Source organism: Pongo pygmaeus, chromosome 3 (genome assembly GCF_028885625.2).
Source record: "Pongo pygmaeus isolate AG05252 chromosome 3, NHGRI_mPonPyg2-v2.0_pri, whole genome shotgun sequence".
Classification (NCBI taxonomy): Eukaryota; Metazoa; Chordata; class Mammalia; order Primates; family Hominidae; genus Pongo; species Pongo pygmaeus.
Window position 1 is genome coordinate 66,426,164 of NC_072376.2, and position 18,230 is coordinate 66,444,393.

Here is an 18,230-nt window from a genome sequence, read left to right on the forward strand (position 1 = left end):
TAAATAACTATTGGACTGCAGTGAATGGTGATTGTACCTCTGTCTCAATAAATAAATGAAATGAAATGTAATGAAATATCCTTCTTAATAAACTGGTAAACCTGTTTCCCTGAGTTCTGTGAGCCACTCTAACAAATTAGTTGAACCTGAGGAGGGTGTTGTGGGAACCCCAATTTATAGCTGGTCAGTCAGAAGTTCTGGAGACCCGGACTTGTGACTGGTGTTTGAAGTGGAGGGTGCAGTCTTGAGGACTGAGCCCTCAACCTGTGGGATTTGATGCTATCCCCAGGTAGAGAGTGCTGGAATTGAATTAGGACATACAGCTGGTGCCTACTGCAGAACTGATTGCTTGCTTGTTGGTGGGGAAAACCCCGCAACATATCTGGTCACAGAGAGTCTTCTGTGTTGGTTGTTGTTAAGCGGGAGAATAGGAAAAAGCACATTGAGTATATTTTGTTCCACACAAATAGGCTGCCATACAAAATACCATAGACTGTGTCTTAGTCCCTTTGGGCTGCTGTAATCGAATATCATAAACTATGTGACTTATAAACAAACATTTATTTCTCATAGTTTTGGAAACTTGGAAGTCCAAGATCAAATGTCTGGTAGCTTTGGTGTCTGGTGAGGGGCTTCGTCCTTGTATATGGTTGTCTTCTTGCTGTGTTCTAAGATAGTGGAAGGGGCAAACCAGCTCTCTGGGGCCTCTTTTATGACGGCACTAATCCCATTCATGAGAGCTCAGCCTTCATAACCTAATCACCTCCCAAAGGCCCTAATATTTCCTAATACCATCACCTTGAGGGCTAGGATATCAACATACAAATTTGGGGGGATGTAAACATTCAGTACATTGTAGCCTGGATGACTTAAACAACAGAAATTTAGCTCACAGTTCCTGATGATTTGGTTCCTGGTGAGAGTTCTCTTCCTGGCTTGCAGATGACTGTCTTCTTGCTGTATCCCCATGGCACAGAGAGATCGAAAACTATCTAGTATTTCTTCTTATAAGGGCACAAATTCCATCATGAGGGCCCCAGCCTCTTGACCTCATCTCAACCTAATTACCTCAAAGGCTCCATTTCCAAACACCGTTACATTGAGGGTTAGGGCTTCAACATATGAATTGGGGGTGGGGGACACAATTCAGTCCATAGTACATGCACGATCTCATTTGATCCTCCAGAACCCCAGGACATAGTTTCCATTTGAAGATGAAGAAAAGGAAGCTTAGAAAGGTGAAGCTGCCAATGGCCACTCCGCTAGGTAGAAATGGAACTGGGAAGTTTTCAAGTCTAAGGAATTAACTAAGGAATATTTGCCTTAAAAACAAGTCTTGCTGACTCCTGAGGCCTGACATTATCCAGTTTGGTTTTGAGCCATTTGGTCTAAAGGTAGATATGAAAATATGTGAGACAAGAATGTAAAGAGAAACTCCAATGAAGAGGAGGCTATGGAGGGATGGGCACTTAGCAGGGTGCAGGGGAGTACCTGGACACAGAGGGAGAGGATCCTGGAAAAGCGGCTTATCTCCAGGAAGAAATTGGGGGAGGAGTTTTACAGGAAACTGGATCTTGGAAGGTTGGCGGGGCGGAGGTGGAGGGTTGGAATTATGATGTCAGCTCTCATCAGGAAAATGTTTGACTCATGTTCGCTCACCCCTTTGGCCTTCTTCCTAGGTCCCACACCCTTTTGCTGGCTCTGACAGGTTTTTCAGAGCAGGGAAAAGAAGAAAACACACACACACACAGACACACACATAGAAAGGAAAAAAGAAAAAGAAAAGGCAATTCCCTCCCTCCACCGTATACCCAGGCAGTGGGAGTCACAAAGATCTCTCTGTTGAATAGATCTTAGAATAAGAACATTTCTCCCACATCGAGCCAGTGTGAAGATAAGGGTGAGGTTCTCATAGTCCTCTGAAGCCTAATTAAGTCATAGTGTTCTGGAAAGAGCACTAGTAACACTATATCTCAATTCAGATAACATTTATTAAGCTCCTTTTCTGAAGCAGGAACTCTGGAAGGTGCTGGAGTTCTAAGGAGCTCTGTATGGCTTCCTCCGTCTTTGGGAAGTTGTCAGCTATGTGATGATTTAGATACTTTGGGGCACTAGCCCCTTATCTTGGCCACTGTTTCTACATAAAGGTGAATTCTCAGCCACAGCCAGGTGTTGGCTGTGCCAGGACATACTGACCTTATTTCCTCTTATTCTCTTTCTTATCTTCCCATTTGCAGCTGTTCCTTTAACTGAGTGCAGCCACTAGTCTCCTGGTTCCTGCCAAGAAGGAAATTCAGAGGCTGAGGAGGGAGGATCGCTTGAGCTGAGGAGTTCAAGGCTGCAGTGAGCTATGATGGTGCCACTGCACACCAGCCTAGGTGAGAGAGTGAGACTCTGTCTAAAAAAAAAAAAGACATTCAGGAAAGCTTGGCCCACCAGTACACTCAATTAGACCATTAAATCTTAAATCGTCACACGGCCTTGAGAAAGCCACATAGCATCTCTGAAATATAGCATATCATAACATCTCTGAAACAGCATATCTGAAAATAAATACACCCTCTTTGCTTTCTTCACAGGTTCTTGGGGGAATATTAAATGATATATTATGCACGTGCTTTATAAGCAGTAAAATATTACATAATGCTGTAGTAACCCTCATAGGGTTGATAAGCTAGGGAGCCTTAAGCATCACCTATTACCCCGTATTTATTGTGTGCTGGGCCCTCTTCTAGGCACTTCACAGATCTTAAGCCCTTGAATCTGCTGAGCATCCCAATGGGGCAGGTACTGAACAGGGAGGTTAAGTGACTTGTCTAGGGTTACACAGTAAGTGGCAGAGCTGAGATTCAAGGCCAGGTAGTCAGGTTCCAGAACACACATTGTTAAACACCAGACCAAGCTGCCTCCTGTGTGCCCCACTGACACTCCCTGTGTCCTCCTTCATGAGCCCCTGGCAGAGATGACAATTGCTTGCCTTAACAATAGATAAGCTACCGGAAGGCAGGGCCTGTGCCTCATTCACACACGCACACAGTGCCTGCCACATAGCTAGAGTTCAGTAGCTATTTGTTGAATGAACAAATACCCTCCAGGGAGGGATACAATAAGTCTGATACAACTACTGTATTTTTCCTTCATTTTTTCTTGGCTAACCACACTCATTTCCTTCAGTTGTTTCCAAAAGGAGGTTGGCATCTCTCACTGTCCTCATTGACCTCCTTTGCACTTTCTCCACGTCAACAGTGACCCATCTAAAGCCGACTACTGGACATGAACACTGCACTTGGAGAAGAGCCTGACCAGCGCTGGGCTCAGTAGAACTATCCTTTCTTCTCCCATGGTGTATCCTCACTGTCCAGGACTCTCTTCTCAGAAGCCCACTCCTTCCCCTGTACTGTTTATATGCTTAATGAAACCAAGTATCCAAAGTGACCCTTCAACTGTTACTAGGCAGCTAAGTAGACTCCATTAAACCTTTTCCTTCCTTCCTCCCCTTCTTCCTTTTTTTCTCTCCCATTCTTCTTTCATTCTTCTCGTCCTTCCTTCTATCCTTTCTTCCTTCCTGCCTCCTTTTCTTCCTCTCCTCCTCCCTTTCAGGTCTTTTTTGTGGTAGGAACTGGTAAGAAAAGGAAAGGAATTCCCTAAGATTTTAAGGAAACAACAACAAAAACCAGGTTATGTTTGGTGGGGGAGTTGGGGCAAGAAACTGCATCTTCTAATATGGAATACAGGTAATTTATCAGTTTTTTTTCATAGCATGACTATGGTGAGATTTCTTGTAAGAAAAAAAAAAATACCAGCATCGTTGGCCTCATATATTGGATTATACTTAAGGGGATCAAGGGACAAGATGTTTGAATTTGGAGATGTCTTGGAAAATCCTGTGGTGGGCACAAATGTTTGCAGTGTCTCTGCTGGACTCCTCAATTTGGGAAAAAAGAGACTCTGGTACTCATCATAGACTCAAAACCTGAGGAAAAGCGAGATGCGATTATTAGATAAACTGGCAATGACACGCACAAAAATGTGTCTATTCCAGCCAGGGCTTTTCTTTTCAGTTGTTTGTTTTGGTTAGAGATGACTTTGGGGAACTGCATGTCCCACTGGACACTCCGAGCTGCGTTGTCGGAGTCGCGGGTCGCGGCCTCCAGTCAGCGGAGCCGCCGCCCCCAGGGTCCGCCACCCAGAAGCCGGCGGGCGGGGCCGCGCCGGCGGGAGCGCGCGCCCCGGTCGCCGTCGGCGGGTGGAAGCCGAGGAAAGACGGCGGCCTGGGAGCGCGCGAGGCCGCACGTGCACGCGCCCGCCCGCCCGCCAGCCCGTCCGCGCGCCCACGCGCCCACGCACGCGCCCGCCCGCCCGTTGGCCTGGGAAGTCTCGCGATGCCGTAGCCGGCTGCTCCCGCTGCGGGTGGCTCGGGCTGTTGCTGTGGTTGCCTGAGTTGCTGCTGCTGCGGCGGCGGCAGCGGCGGCTGTGCTTGTGGAGGTGTCGGCCTCTGGGCGGATGTTGACATTGTGTTGTTGTTATTGCTGATGGTAATGGCGCCGGCGGTGGCGGCGACGGTCCAGACCCCATCTCCTGTGTAGCCGGAGCCGAGACAGCCGACAGCGAACTCCGCGGCCTCGGAGCCGGCGGCAGCGGCGACTCCCCTCAGCCTCCGCCGCCTCGCCCGCCGGTACCCCGGCGCCAACCCCGGGAGTCAGGCCCTTTGGGCAGGGGAGCTCGGAGGCTCAGGATGGCGGATTTCGACGAAATCTATGAGGAAGAGGAGGACGAGGAGCGGGCCCTGGAGGAGCAGCTGCTCAAGTACTCGCCGGACCCGGTGGTCGTCCGCGGCTCCGGTCACGTCACCGTGTAAGGCCCGGAGGAGGGCGAGGGCGGGAGGTGCGGGCTGGGGTGGGCCCCGTTACTCCACGGGAGCCCCGTTTCCCCTGTGTCCGTCTGGTGTCGGGGGCCTTCGGAAGAGTAGGCGACCAGGAAGTGAGAACTTGGCTTATTTTCATTTGTTTGGGTCTCCGAAGTGGGGACGGACGCTGTCCTTCCTCCTCCACACACCCCTTTAGCAGGCCCTACAGGCCCGGGCGATGTGACGATCCTAGTAGGCACGGGTTTTCATTAGGGTCTGCCCTGCGGGCCACCCTTCCCCTTCAGGGTGGAAGTACGTCTATTGACGCGGAGCCTCCTTGTTTTCTCGCCCAGTTGTCCTGTGGTTGTCTGTGCCTTTGTACCCAGTGACATGGCTCAGAGGCCAGATCTGGGCCGTGTGAGACCCCAGTGACAATTGGCAGCGAAGCTCCGTTTCGTGTCTATTTCACACATACCCACAGGTCTCCCAGTTTTTCCACTAATTTCCGCAGAACTAATGCAAGTTCTTGTACGTGATAAAAATATAGAGTTGAACACAAATTTAAGATATACAAAAAGAAATATGTTTACAACAACAACAACAGCAACAAAACTACGTGAGGGACATACACTCTGCTCAGGTTACTGAGGGAAAATTGTAGTCCTGAAGCTCCTCCTTGGGGCACGAACTTGGGGCTTCTTAATTTGGAAAGTCCCACTAGTAACATTAAAAGTCTGATATTAATAAGGAATGAAAGGCTTTCGGAAAGACCATGACAAATAAAGGAATGTGAAGACTTGAACCAAATAATGAGCTGTCCGGAAGCAGGAAGTTTTGTAATGTTTCTCTATGAAGTCCACAGTTTTGTACCACTTGATGTATTATATTGATACTCTCTCATTTTAGATCTCTTGTTGAAATCATAGATCAGACTTCCATACTTGTCAGGTATCTCTGTATTTCTTCACCTTTTCAGTAAAACAAAAGAGGCAGCAAGTCTGAGAATGTCTGGAATAGTCTTCATTATATTTTGGTGAAGAGTGAGTGGGATGTGCTGTGAATAACTTAGGGAAACAGTAAGACTTCTCATATAAGTTTGTCAGCAAAATAATTGCATTTCTCGTATGACCAGCCGTATTGTTGTTTGACTATACTTATGTAATGCTTTAATTTCTTTAGCACCTGTTAGTTTATATTCAGGTGACTTAACAGGGTAAAAACACTGCATAATTGCCATCACAGCACCATGACAAGACAGTGGAATTTAATTCACCACAATAATACTTTCTAAGTGTTGTCACCAGCTTAGGAAATATAACCAAATATCATGGATATTAAACTTTTAACATATATCACAGAATTCATAACCTGCCATTTGATTTTATTTTGACTTTTAGGACCTTTTTGCATTGTTTTAAGCCTAAGGAGTATGTGGATGCTTAAAGAAGTGATTTCCAAACTTTGTCATGTCGTCTATCCCTCCTTCTACATTCGTCATGTCAAAGAAAAGCTAGAGAATTTTGTCATTTAAAAAGGCGCCGCTGTAGTTGTAATGTTTCCTGTGTTAAGGAGGAGAAAAGCTAAGCACTTTGTTGGGCAAGTGGAAAATGCAATAGTGGGCAAAGTGCTCAGAACCTAGATAATCAGTAAACTTGATTGTAGTTGGCTACGTGGAGAGGTTAATAGGGTAGAAAATAATTATTAGTGGTTTTCAAACTTAGCTGTCCATTAGAATCCTGGGTGTCTTTAAAAAAAGACCCTTGTCTTTGCTCCACCCCAGGCCAGTTGAAGGCCAAATACTAAGTGAGGGTCCTAGGCATGGATAGTTAAAATAATAAATAAATAAATAAATAAAATCTCACAGGTGATTCTAATGTGTAGCCAAGATTGAAAACTATTCCAGGTTATAGGGAGGGACTATCTATCATCAATAAACAGTATGCCTTTCTACATTGTGAGTTAAATCTCTGATTTTCCTCAGCAACTTCCTTCTTCTCCAATTTATCTTGGTTCTAGGCTCTGGGTTAAAGTCTACCTCAGCTACTTCCTGGATAAATTGTTTATTCATGACCTTTAGTTGAGATGGGGATAGTTATAGTTGATACCTTTTAAGATTATTAAGGATTAAATGAGATAGTACATGAAAAGAATTTATTGCAGTGTGTGGTACTATGTTCAATAGATACTAGTTTTTATTATTCTCCTCAGATATAGTTTTCCACTTTGAGAAACAGGTGTAAAACAAAGTACTAAAAAATTAGAACTGCCATTATCAAACATAACAGTGATTCACCTTAGTCTTATTTTTCCATTTCTAAGCATGTGTATGTGCTTAAATTGCTGTGTTTGAAGTATTTTGATGACAATAAGGATCTTTCTGCATTGAAAACTTAAGCCTGTTTTGTGGCGACATAGGTAATAATACAAAACTTTTTTTTTAACATGGCTCTGTCATGCATAATTCCCAGGCACGCTAGCACACCATGCCAGTGGGTAGCCCAGTTAACACCTATAAAGGTTTTTAGAATTGGTGCATATGTGTTACTATAACTGTTGAGCACATTCAATTTTTCTTGCTTTAAATATAAATGGGAAGAGCTATTAGAACAGTTGTAGTAAGACTGGCTAAATTTAACACCCCCTCCCCCACCTTTTTTTTTTTAATTAGGTGCTGATCAGAGCAGTCTTCCTTTACCAATTTGAAAGTAATTGGCCATGTAAACTGAATCATCTGTAGTCTAGATCAGTCTAGAAGGATATAGATCAATCCATATGTTTTTCACAGATGTAACTTTTGAGTAGCCCTTTATAGTTGACTATTTCTGCTCTTTTTTTCTGCTTTAATGTATTACAATATTACTGTTTATTTTAGAAACTTGTATTCTCACGTGACGTGATTGGCATGTCATTGTGGTCATTTGAGAAAGAAAGTTATCTTCCATTCTCTAGGTTAGTCTCTAGGCATAATCAGATTTTTGTGACATAGGATGCAACATGTTTAATTTGCCTAAAGTCTGCTTTAAAGTGGCTTTTAATACAAATATTTTCCTTTTTTTAATACAAATGTTTTCATCTTGACCCCCAAATCAGACTTATTTTTTATACTTCTCTCATGATCAGTATTCTTTTCTGACATTCTTCTGTTTAAGTATAATATTTCCCTTCATTGTTAGATTTCTAGGTAGCAATATGGGGAAATCTTGTGCAGAAGCATATTTTGAGGAAAGTGGTATTGGAAGGAAGGAAAATAAATGATAAATTCCTGTTATTGCATAGTATTTAGGTACATGTAACCTAAAATACTTACACTCACCATTCAATTAAAAGTAGCTTTCCTTTTTGCTTTTGTGGTGACTTCTCATATAATTGACAATGAGGAAAAATAGTTTCTAAAATAAACAGTAATACTGTAAAAAGACTATTAGGTAGTCTTGACCAGATTGGTTAATATTTTAAAATTATGGAGTTCCTTATGCTTCAAAATATATTTGCAAAATATGTTGATCATTTATTGAAGAGTTTCATTTTTCATAGTGATAACTCTAAAGGATGTGTCAGTCTAAAAGTTAGAATTTAAAAGTAGTTTTAGGCCAATATTTCCTAGGTAATCTGTCATTATAACAGACATTATTTGCTCCCATCTCCATTTTCTACCCTTCTTGTTTCAGAATCAAACTTGGGGCTTTCCTAGAGTATGTATAATCTTTGACTTCTAACTCAAGCCCTGTCATAGAGCCAAATTATTTTGCTGAGGTTTGTTTCTAATGTTATTCTCTTGTAATTTTACCATGTCTTCATGTACTCTCTTCTGAGGTGTAATCTTACCATCTCCACAAAGAATTCCTTATCCTTCAACACCAGTTTTTATCAATGGCTGTCGGAAACCACTTTTTGCTTGTTTTCATTCCAGATATGTTATGGAAGATTAAAGATTTAGAAATGTGACTTGAAAATGTTTGGGAACTACATTGGGATGAAATATGATTTTTGAATAAGAGACATCACAAGAACACCTTCGTGTTTATTGATCTTTCAAATGGTAGAGTTAGTAAAAAATTGTCTTGAAATGTGTCAGTATTTCAGGACTGCTGCTAGATGCTGTGGTTAGCAGTAAGAGACCTGAATGTGAGTTGCCAAATTACAGAATCGTTTCAATGAAACAATTTTGTTAACCTTTATAATTCCTACTTCTTTCTCCCGAGCATAATATTTAAGACATATTCTATTTATTTCTAAAGATTAAGCTTTCTGTTTTGAAATTTTTGAAGGCTTCATTGATGTATCTCCACAGGCTATAAGTTCTTGAGGGCAGAGGTCGTGTTTATTGATTTTTCTTTACTATTTAATATAGTGTCCAAAATATTATAGTTCCTACAATATTTTCTAAATGAATGAAGTAATTGTATACGTCTTTGGATTTTGTCAGAATTGCCAAATGAATCACTGTTTTCTTCTCTGCACCTCCTAACAAAGGCAAACAAGGTTCTGTAATAGAATACTTATCACATTGAAAAGATAAATAGCTCCTCTGTTTTAAAAAATGAAATCTGGTAATTGTGAGGAAATTATCAAATTAAGGTAGATTTTTTTTTATAACTCTTTTTTTTTTTTCTCCAGAGATTTTTGTTTTCTTTTTTTAGAGACAATCTTTCCCTGTCACCTAAGCTGGTGGGCAGTGGCCTGATCACAGCCTACTGTGGCCTTGACCTCCTGGCTCTAGTGATCCTCCTTTCTCAGTCTCCCAAGTAGCTAGAACTACAGGTACATGCTGCTATGCCAAGCTAATTTTTTTTAAAATTATTTTTTTGGTTTTTGTAGAGATGGGGCTTCACTGTGTTGCCCAGGCTGGTTTTGAACTCCTGGCTTCAAGTGTTCCTCCTGCCTCAGCCCTCCCAAATGCTGGGATTGTATGTATAAACCACCATGCGTGGCTTCCCAGAGATTTTTCTTATTCCATATAGTTTGAGAGGAAATTAATTTTATTATAATTTGGTAATTTGATATAATATCTTTGGTAATGTGAAGAAAAACTTCTATGCATTTTATTTGGACCAACTACTAAAATTTCTTAATGCATAGATTTTCTTGAAGAAATGAGAAATATGGTAATTAACTGAGGTTTCAAAGTTTTTACTGTATTTGAATTTGAGAATTCATATGACATTTGGTCCAAAGAGTTCCGTGTTGGATTTTTGCCTACCAAGGGATATGAAATTGATTAGTACTTAAAATTTTATATGACTAGCTAAGTGGAAAAGAGGGATTAAATGGTGAAAAGTAAATTATATGTAATTATTATGATACTAAATAATCAAATACTATTCTAAATAATTTAAATAAATAATATTACTCTAAAGCGGAATTCCAGCTGGAGTTTATACTGTCAACAGGTTAAAGGCCCAGGATATTAGGCCAGCTGTATACTCAGAAAGAAATCTTTCAAATCTCTAATAGCTATGTCTGGCTTAGGTTTCTAATCTGCTATAAAGCTATTTAGATTTTATTCTTAATAAAATTAAGCTTTAAATATAACATGTAGCAACAGATGCTCTTAAGTATCCTTCTAGTATCTTCTGTGTAAGATTGTGTGTGTGTGTGTGTGTGTATGTGACTTTTGACCCAATCAGAATATTGGGTCTGGAAGGGAAGAGGCTAGGGATTTTTATTTTTGGTAAGAGTGTTATGTGATTCTATCAGACATATTTGGAAAGTAATAGATGGTACTGTGGAAAAAGTGTGGTCTTTGATATCAGGCAAATTGGTTTCAATTCTCAGTCACTTCCTAACAGTAACCATAAGTAAATTAACCTTTGCGAACTTCAGTATTTTCATCTGCGAAAGAGATAATATCCACCTTAGAGGTTACGTGTGAGAGAATTTATCTAATTAATAGGCATTCAATGAATTATCATTTATGACATATTTTGATGTTTAACCCTGCATGCACATTTTTTGGTTACTCTTTACCATTTTGTGGGAAGTCAGTCTAAAATGTGATGTATGCTTTTCTGCTTTAAAACAAGATTCTGAGCATAGATCAGAATTATCTAATTGACTAGAGGAATCATTTAATCAAAAGCGGCTATCAGATTGATACACAGTGATGCCTTAGTGGCCCTGAGGTATGTTGGAGTTTGAGAACCTTCTCTAAATGGCACTTTCATTTAAATTTCATATGTGGGCTGTTCTTTTTGGTTTGCTTTCTTCTGTCTTTGTAATTGGTCAGCTGTTCTTGGAAGCAAAACAACCAACCAGCCTTATTAGAACTGCATATAAAGTAAGAGAAGTTCATTCTGATTGTTGAATGTAGATGCTTGGGTTTTGATGCTTGGGTTTCAGTACTTGGGTTTTACAATATTTATTTTGTTTTCTCAGAGTATTTTTTGCTTAATCTTCGATTATCAGCTGTCTTGTTGAGGTTTCCTGATAAGTAATTTAATGAGTATTTGTTAAATGCCCATTTTTCTGCCAGGTATTGCACAAAGCTCTGGGTATATAATGAAACCCAAAATGAAACACACATAGTTTCTGCCCTCATGGAGTTTACAGCTAATAGACAAATTTTATCTGATAAAATTGCAGTGAAGGAAATGGATAAGATCCTGTGATTGAAAATAATGTGATTAGGAAGAACCTCTCTGAGGAAGCTAACATTTAGGAAGGATGAGAGTCCTGTCAAGAGCCCCTGAATCTGGAGAACAGCAGGTGCCAAGACTCCAAGCCAAAACAAAATTGACTTGCCTGAGGAACTGAAAGGATACCTCTATATTATGGCTAGAATATAGTGAACAAAGGGGATAATGTCTTGAAATGAGGTTGGAGAGTTCAGTAGGGGTCAGCGAGGATTGTAAAGGGATTAGGATGAAATTTAGAAGGTTATTGAAGCAGCCTCCATAAGACGTGATGGTGGCCCCAGCTAGGGTGTTGATTTCTAGATTAAAGGAGTTATTACAGTTCTGTGTATAAACCATCAAATTTCACAGCTTTTCCTATGAGGTATGGAAATACATAGCAGTGGCCACTTTTGCTGTCTAATTCCTCAGTTGTTATGTTTGTTTTGGTCTGTTTATTTTTTAATTTTAGCTTTGTGTAGGCTGAGGTTAAATAACTGGCTACCCTTACTGTTCGCTGGGAGTGATTTTGATGGCATACAAGCACTTTCTGTTCTGCTGCTGGGGCAGCTAGTATGCCAAGAGAACAGCACATGCCAGAAGTAGAGCGTCTTTCCCACAAGATCATAGATTTTGAAGTGGGAACCCTCGTAAACGTGATATCCTTTAGCTATAAGGTGTGTGGTATGTGACAGCCCTCAGTACATGATTCATTAGATTTGAGGAAAAAATTGTGTTTTTTATATCTTACATTTAAAACTCAGTTGCATCCGTAGGAGCTGAAATGTTCTCACAGTGTCCCTGAAGAATAATTTTTTTGTTCTTAAGCTTTTTTTCTCTCCCACTGTCTACTTAGGATAGAGTTGGTTGGACTTGAAGGTAACCTAACTTTGTTATTTTGATTGATAAAAAAAGTGAATGTACTATATATAGTGAGCTTCCTGCAAGAGCTTCTTGTTTTGTTCTGTTTGATCTTGCATTGTAGACATAACGTGGGCATTGGTTAGTTCAGTGGTGGAGTTCCTATGTACCCAGTCTCCTTTCTTGGTCTTTTCTAAACTACTCAATTATAAATGTTACTTGAAATGAATATTTTTGTTAGTCTATATTGTAAATCAATTCAACCATATATTTTGCTTAAATTAACATAATTTAGCATCATTATTTTGCTCTTAAGATTTATAGAAGTATGAAGAATATTCTAAAATATGTATAAATCAGATATACAAAAATGTTTTTTCTTTAGTACAGAAAATTTAAAAGTTGCTAAGTTAGATCAGCTGCATCCCTATATCGCCAGAAGTTAGTTATACTGTGCATTTTCATCGGTATACACTTATATAACTTTCACTGCTTAACAACATATTTAATCTGTTAATAATGGAAATTATAACCTTAATAATTAAAAATTGATAAAATGCTAATGCTAGATTATTATAAGACTATGTATAATGGTGAGGTTTATGATAGAGTAAATTTAACACATGCTTTAGAGAAGTCTTTGCTTTCACTAGTTTCCTGAATGAGATTAAACTTTCATAAAACCAGATGAACTCAAATATTTTTCAGAATGTGGTTACAGAGTTAAAATTTTTAGAATTATTCTGAAACCCAAATATACGTCTCCAACTCCAGGATTTCTGTATCTTTTGTATAAATAGAGTATACTTTCAGTTAGATCCCATCCTCCTTGAGCTACATTGATATTCAGACATATGGTGAATCAACCAGATAAACTTAAAGCATGATTTATATGCATCAAAGCCTGTTAATTTTTTTCCATAGTTATGACTTTATCTCCAAAACTAGCTAAAAATTTGAGTTCATTGAGCTCAAAGTTCAACATTAGGAAATAAGCACTCTCTTCATGTGCCATCTGCATAACCAGTGTGTTCAGTTTGAAATTTCTAGTTCATATGCTCATAGGTCTTGTCATATCTGTAGGAACATAAAAATTCTCTGTATCTATAGATTTGTACAGGTTGAATGTCTCAGAATCCAGAATATCCAAAACGGAATTCATAATCTACACCCCAAATCAGCTTCAACAGCAGTCTTCCATTCTCAGTTGATGGCAAATCGAGGACCCTGTTTGTTTAGATCAAAAACTTTTTGATGTATTCTTGATTTTCCTCTTTCTCTTTCACTGCATCCATTCTGTCTTGACATCTTGGCTCTGTCTTCAAAATTTGGCCCTATTTTGCCACCTACACGGCTGGAGTGAATTGCCAGTCTCCCTTCTGCCTTACGCTTAATGTATTTCTTAAGTCAGGCATGGTGGCATGTACCTATAATCCCAGCTACACGGGAGGCTGAGGCAGAAAGATCACTTGAGCCCAGGAGTTTGAGACTACCCTGGGCAACATAGCAAGAATCCATCTAAATTATAAAAAATATATATATATTTTTTTCTTCCCCATCTCCACCTTTCCACCTTTGCCTCTCCTCTTATACAATCATTTTGGTACATCTGCTATAGTGATCCTTTTAAAACATAAGTCAGTTCAAGTCTTTTCTCTGTATCAGGCCCCTCAAAGGTTCCCCATCTCCTTCAGAGTCCTTCTAATGTTCTACAAGACCCTCCTGATCTGGCCCATCATTACTTGTCTGCTGATCTCAGTTTTTGCTTACTATTGGCTTCAGTTTATTTTGACTTCTAATTATCGATGGCTTTACTACATCTTGACTTCAGTTTAAGCCCTCTCTCTGTCAGCTCTGCATGTTACCATCTCTTTGTCTTATGTTCAGATACCTCAAGAGAGAGCTGATTGAGTTAGTTAATGTTATCTAAGTTAGGCAGGACTGTTTGGCCTTGCCATTCCATGTGCTGCTACCCAGCCCAGGGATTAGCTGTTCTTAAAACAGATGCCCACTTGTGATCTAATTAGCCAAAGTATAGGGAGTTCCTAGTTAGGCATGCGGAGTAACAGACTACTCTCTCTAGTATACATGGTTTTGAGCTGTGTAGCATCTTTTCAGATTGTTGTATTATAATTAATTTAATTATAAGATATTTCTGTTTTAAAAATTTAACTGTTAAAAATATCACTGTAACTCAGAAGAAAAGAAACATTGAACATACATTTTTGATTAAGGGCAAAACAAGTTGAAGCAGTGGATTCTTGCATTTCTGCATTTAAAAAGCAAAATTCATTATGAGTTCAAAACATGTCTTAATTTAAAATGATAGTTCAGTAGTGAATGCCAAGAGACATTGTTAATATGAGGAGATACAAGGAACACAGAAGAAGTTAAAACTGAAGTAAGAAGGACAGAGGATTAGATGGACTTGAACTATGGAAAACATTGAAATGCATTCAAGAAAACTATTGATTAGTGAACCTAAATTTCCTTTACTTATCTTAAAATACCTAGTTAATACCAAATAAAATATTCAAATAAGAAAACAAAATTAGGGTGGTATTGTACATTATAAAATATTTGTCTGCCAGGTGTAGTGGCTCACGCCTGTAATCCCAATACTTTGGGAGGCCAAGGTGGGCGGATCACTTGTCAGGTGTTCGCGACCAGCCTGGCCAACGTGGTGAAATCCCGTCTCTACTAAAAATACAAAAATTAGCCCAGCATGGTGGCGAGCGCCTGTAATCCCAGGTACTTGGGAAGCTGAGGCATGAGAATTGCTTGAACCCGGGAGGCAGAGGTTACAGTGAGATGAGATCACGCCACTGCACTCCAGCCTGAGCAACAAAGCGAGACTCTGTCTCAAAAAAACAAAATAAAATACTCGTCAATTATTTAGTTAGCAGTAACTATACATTACTGAAAAATAGCTCTTATTTAAAAAAACAACAAATGACACAAAATGTCTTTAATACCTCCTCCCTAAAATAACACTACAGAATACTTGATTATTCATTAACATATCTGTGCCACTGCAGCTATTTTCTCTTGATACATTTCTGGAAGTAGAATTACTGGGTCAAAGGGTAGGAATTTTTTTTTTTTTTTTTTTTTTGAGACTGAGTCTCACTGTTGTCGGCCCGGGCTGGAGTGCAGTGATGCAATCTCGGCTCACTGCAACCTCTGCCTCCGGGTTCCAGCAATTCTCCTACCTCAGCCTCCTGAGTAGCTGAGATTGCAGGTGCCCACTGCCACATCCAGCTATTTTTGCATTTTTAGTAGTGACGGGGTTTCACCATGTTGGCCAGGTTGGTCTCGAACTCCTGACCTCAGGTGATCCACCTGCCTCGGCCTCCCAGAGTGCTGGGGTCACAAGTGTGAGCCACCACACCCAGCCAGGGTAGGAATATTTTTTAAGACCCGTTTTACATACTACCAGATGGCACTCCTGAAAATTCTATCAACTTGCAAGATTTTTGTTCTTTTCAGTTAATATCATGGTATATTGAATTTTCTTCTTCAACATTTTCCTCCATTGAGAAAGATGGTAAAAATAGTGAAGATACGTAAATAAATCTAAAAATGAAAGGGAGGGAAGGGAAATAAGTTTATGTTCAATGGTATTTCCATGTTTTTAGTTTGCAAATTTCATTTTTAATGGTTGTTTAATATTCTGTTATATTGAGATAAGATAATTTTCTTGACCATTCCTAAAATGTTATAAATAGATACATATTTATATTTGTGAATAAAGATTCAATGAACTTGTTTATGCATAAATTTAATCCACATTTCAAGTTATTTTTTAGGTAATATTATATTTCTAAAGAGAAAACAGTATGACAAAGGTATAAATATTTTCAATGCCAAATTAGTCTGAAATGGTTATAACAATTTATAGTTCCATTGACAGTGTGTGATATTTTTCCATCTTGACCTTCTTGCCAACGTAAAATATTTTTTTAAATTTAATTAGTCTTGTAGATAACTGAATTAAGATGCCACCTACTTTAAATCATATTTTTAAAAATTATCCAAGTGCTACATCTAGCTTTTTGGATTAGTAGAACATTTGGTTATTAGAGTCTGAAGGGGGTTCAGCTTCCTACTCAATGCAGGAATCATTGCTCTTCTTTCAAGTACATCAAATTATTATTTTATGGGATGAAACTTGGCCTTTCTAATACTGTGCTGAGCCAATTGTACTTTGTCTTAGAATAAAGGAAATTATTTTTACCATATATGAAAACTTTTATGTAAACTTGTAGGTACATTTATAATGCTGTCAATTGAAAACAAAATATATATGCCATTTTCATTCTAACAATCTCTGCCACCTGCTGAACTTAAAAAAGAAGCCAGAACTAAGGTATTGTCAAAATTAAGTGGTTTATGTCAAAAATAAATCATTAGAGGTGATATTTTACAGTTATATTATCAAACAAGAAGTGTGACTTTTCTTATCCATTTAATAAAATAAGATGGTCTTGCTAAAATTCTACCTGCTACTATTGTTTTGGTTGGTCTAGATTGGGATTAAAAAAAAAGAAGGTTTTGGCAGGGATGAAAAACAGAGCAAAGGAGATATTTGCTGTGGCCTGTGCCAAATAAGAAATTCTGACATTCAAGCTCTTTGCCAGGAGAAAGCATGCTATATGAAAGAAGACTTGCTGAAAAAAGTTGTTTTCAACTACTCTGATGAGAACAGTCTTATTAGTGAAGAAGTGTGTAGGAAAGCCTGGATTGTGGTAGTTTGAATAATGAATGGGAGGTAACGTAAAGATAGTTAATGTAAAGGAGTCTTTCAAAACATTAGTTGAGGAAGGAAAGAAATAGATGCCATCAGACATTGAGAGAGAAGAAGAAATAAGGATTCACATCCTCAGGTGGATAGACTAATTCGGGTTTGTAGGCTATGTTTAAGGAGCCTGAAGCGAGGTAGAAATACAGTGAATTGCAGAGGAGACTGGAGGAGAGGCACCCAGAAGTAAATGGTTAGTTTTTGGAAGCTTTCCTTCATTGAGAGATGGTAAAAATACTGAAGATATATAAGTAAATCCAAAAATAAAAGGGAGGGAAGGTAAAGCAGTTTATATTCCATGACATTTTTTTCTCTCAGAGTTGACAACTGTGGTTATTTGCAAAAAAATGTTAGTTGTGAGGATAAAGTGGAGTACCTAAAGACAGGCACAACAACTACGGAGCATGGAAAAGGGAACTTACTGGGGATGAATAAAGATTGTTATAATAATACTCATGAGGTTAGAAATAAGATATGTATGTCATATATATATTTATTAATGGTGATACATTTATAAATGTGATTTTTCTCCAGTAGCTCCAGGCAGTGTGAAGAAAGTAAACAATTTAATTGAACCTGGGTTGGCAAGGGACACTGTAGAGATGATTAAAGGTGTTTGTTGGAGTATGTTCAAAATGATTGACTATGTAGTTCTGGCAAATAAGGAAGGAAATGGAGTCATAGGGAGCTATGGAGGGGTGGGAAGCAATAAATTACAACCAGAGGCCAAAAAACAAATTTAGTAAGGATGGGAGAAATGAAATGATTGGTGGCAGTGGTAAGAGAAAAATTTTACAGTTCAGAATTTCAGAGATGATACAGTCCCAAGTGATGACAATATGCAGAATATATCACAGTGAGTAGGTTGCTGAATTAGATGGAGGTGCAGGAGGTAAAGTTCTTTAGAATAGATAAGGTCAGGAGTGAACTGTAGTTGAGAATTTCTAAGGAAAGAGTGGCATTTCAACAGGGTTTGTGGTTAAAGTGAAGATATATACAAGTATGTGGTGCTTAACTATGGGGACTATTCTGATAAATGGGTCAGTAGGCAATTTCATCATTGTGCAGACATCACAGAGTGCGTGTATACAAACTTAAATGGTGTAACCTA

The 18,230-nt window shown here is 39.1% G+C and overlaps 1 protein-coding gene across 1 annotated transcript in view; it reads left to right on the plus strand.

Annotated features, from left to right (window-relative positions):
- Window positions 1–4,209: 4,209 nt before the first annotated feature.
- CHIC2 (cysteine rich hydrophobic domain 2) overlaps window positions 4,210–18,230 on the plus strand; it is a 52,765-nt gene continuing 38,744 nt past the window's right edge. Inside the window, exon 1 of the mRNA XM_054486219.2 lies at window positions 4,210–4,854. Coding sequence (XP_054342194.1) covers window positions 4,736–4,854 — 119 coding nt within the window. The 5' untranslated portion in view covers window positions 4,210–4,735. The remainder of the gene's footprint in view (window positions 4,855–18,230) is intronic.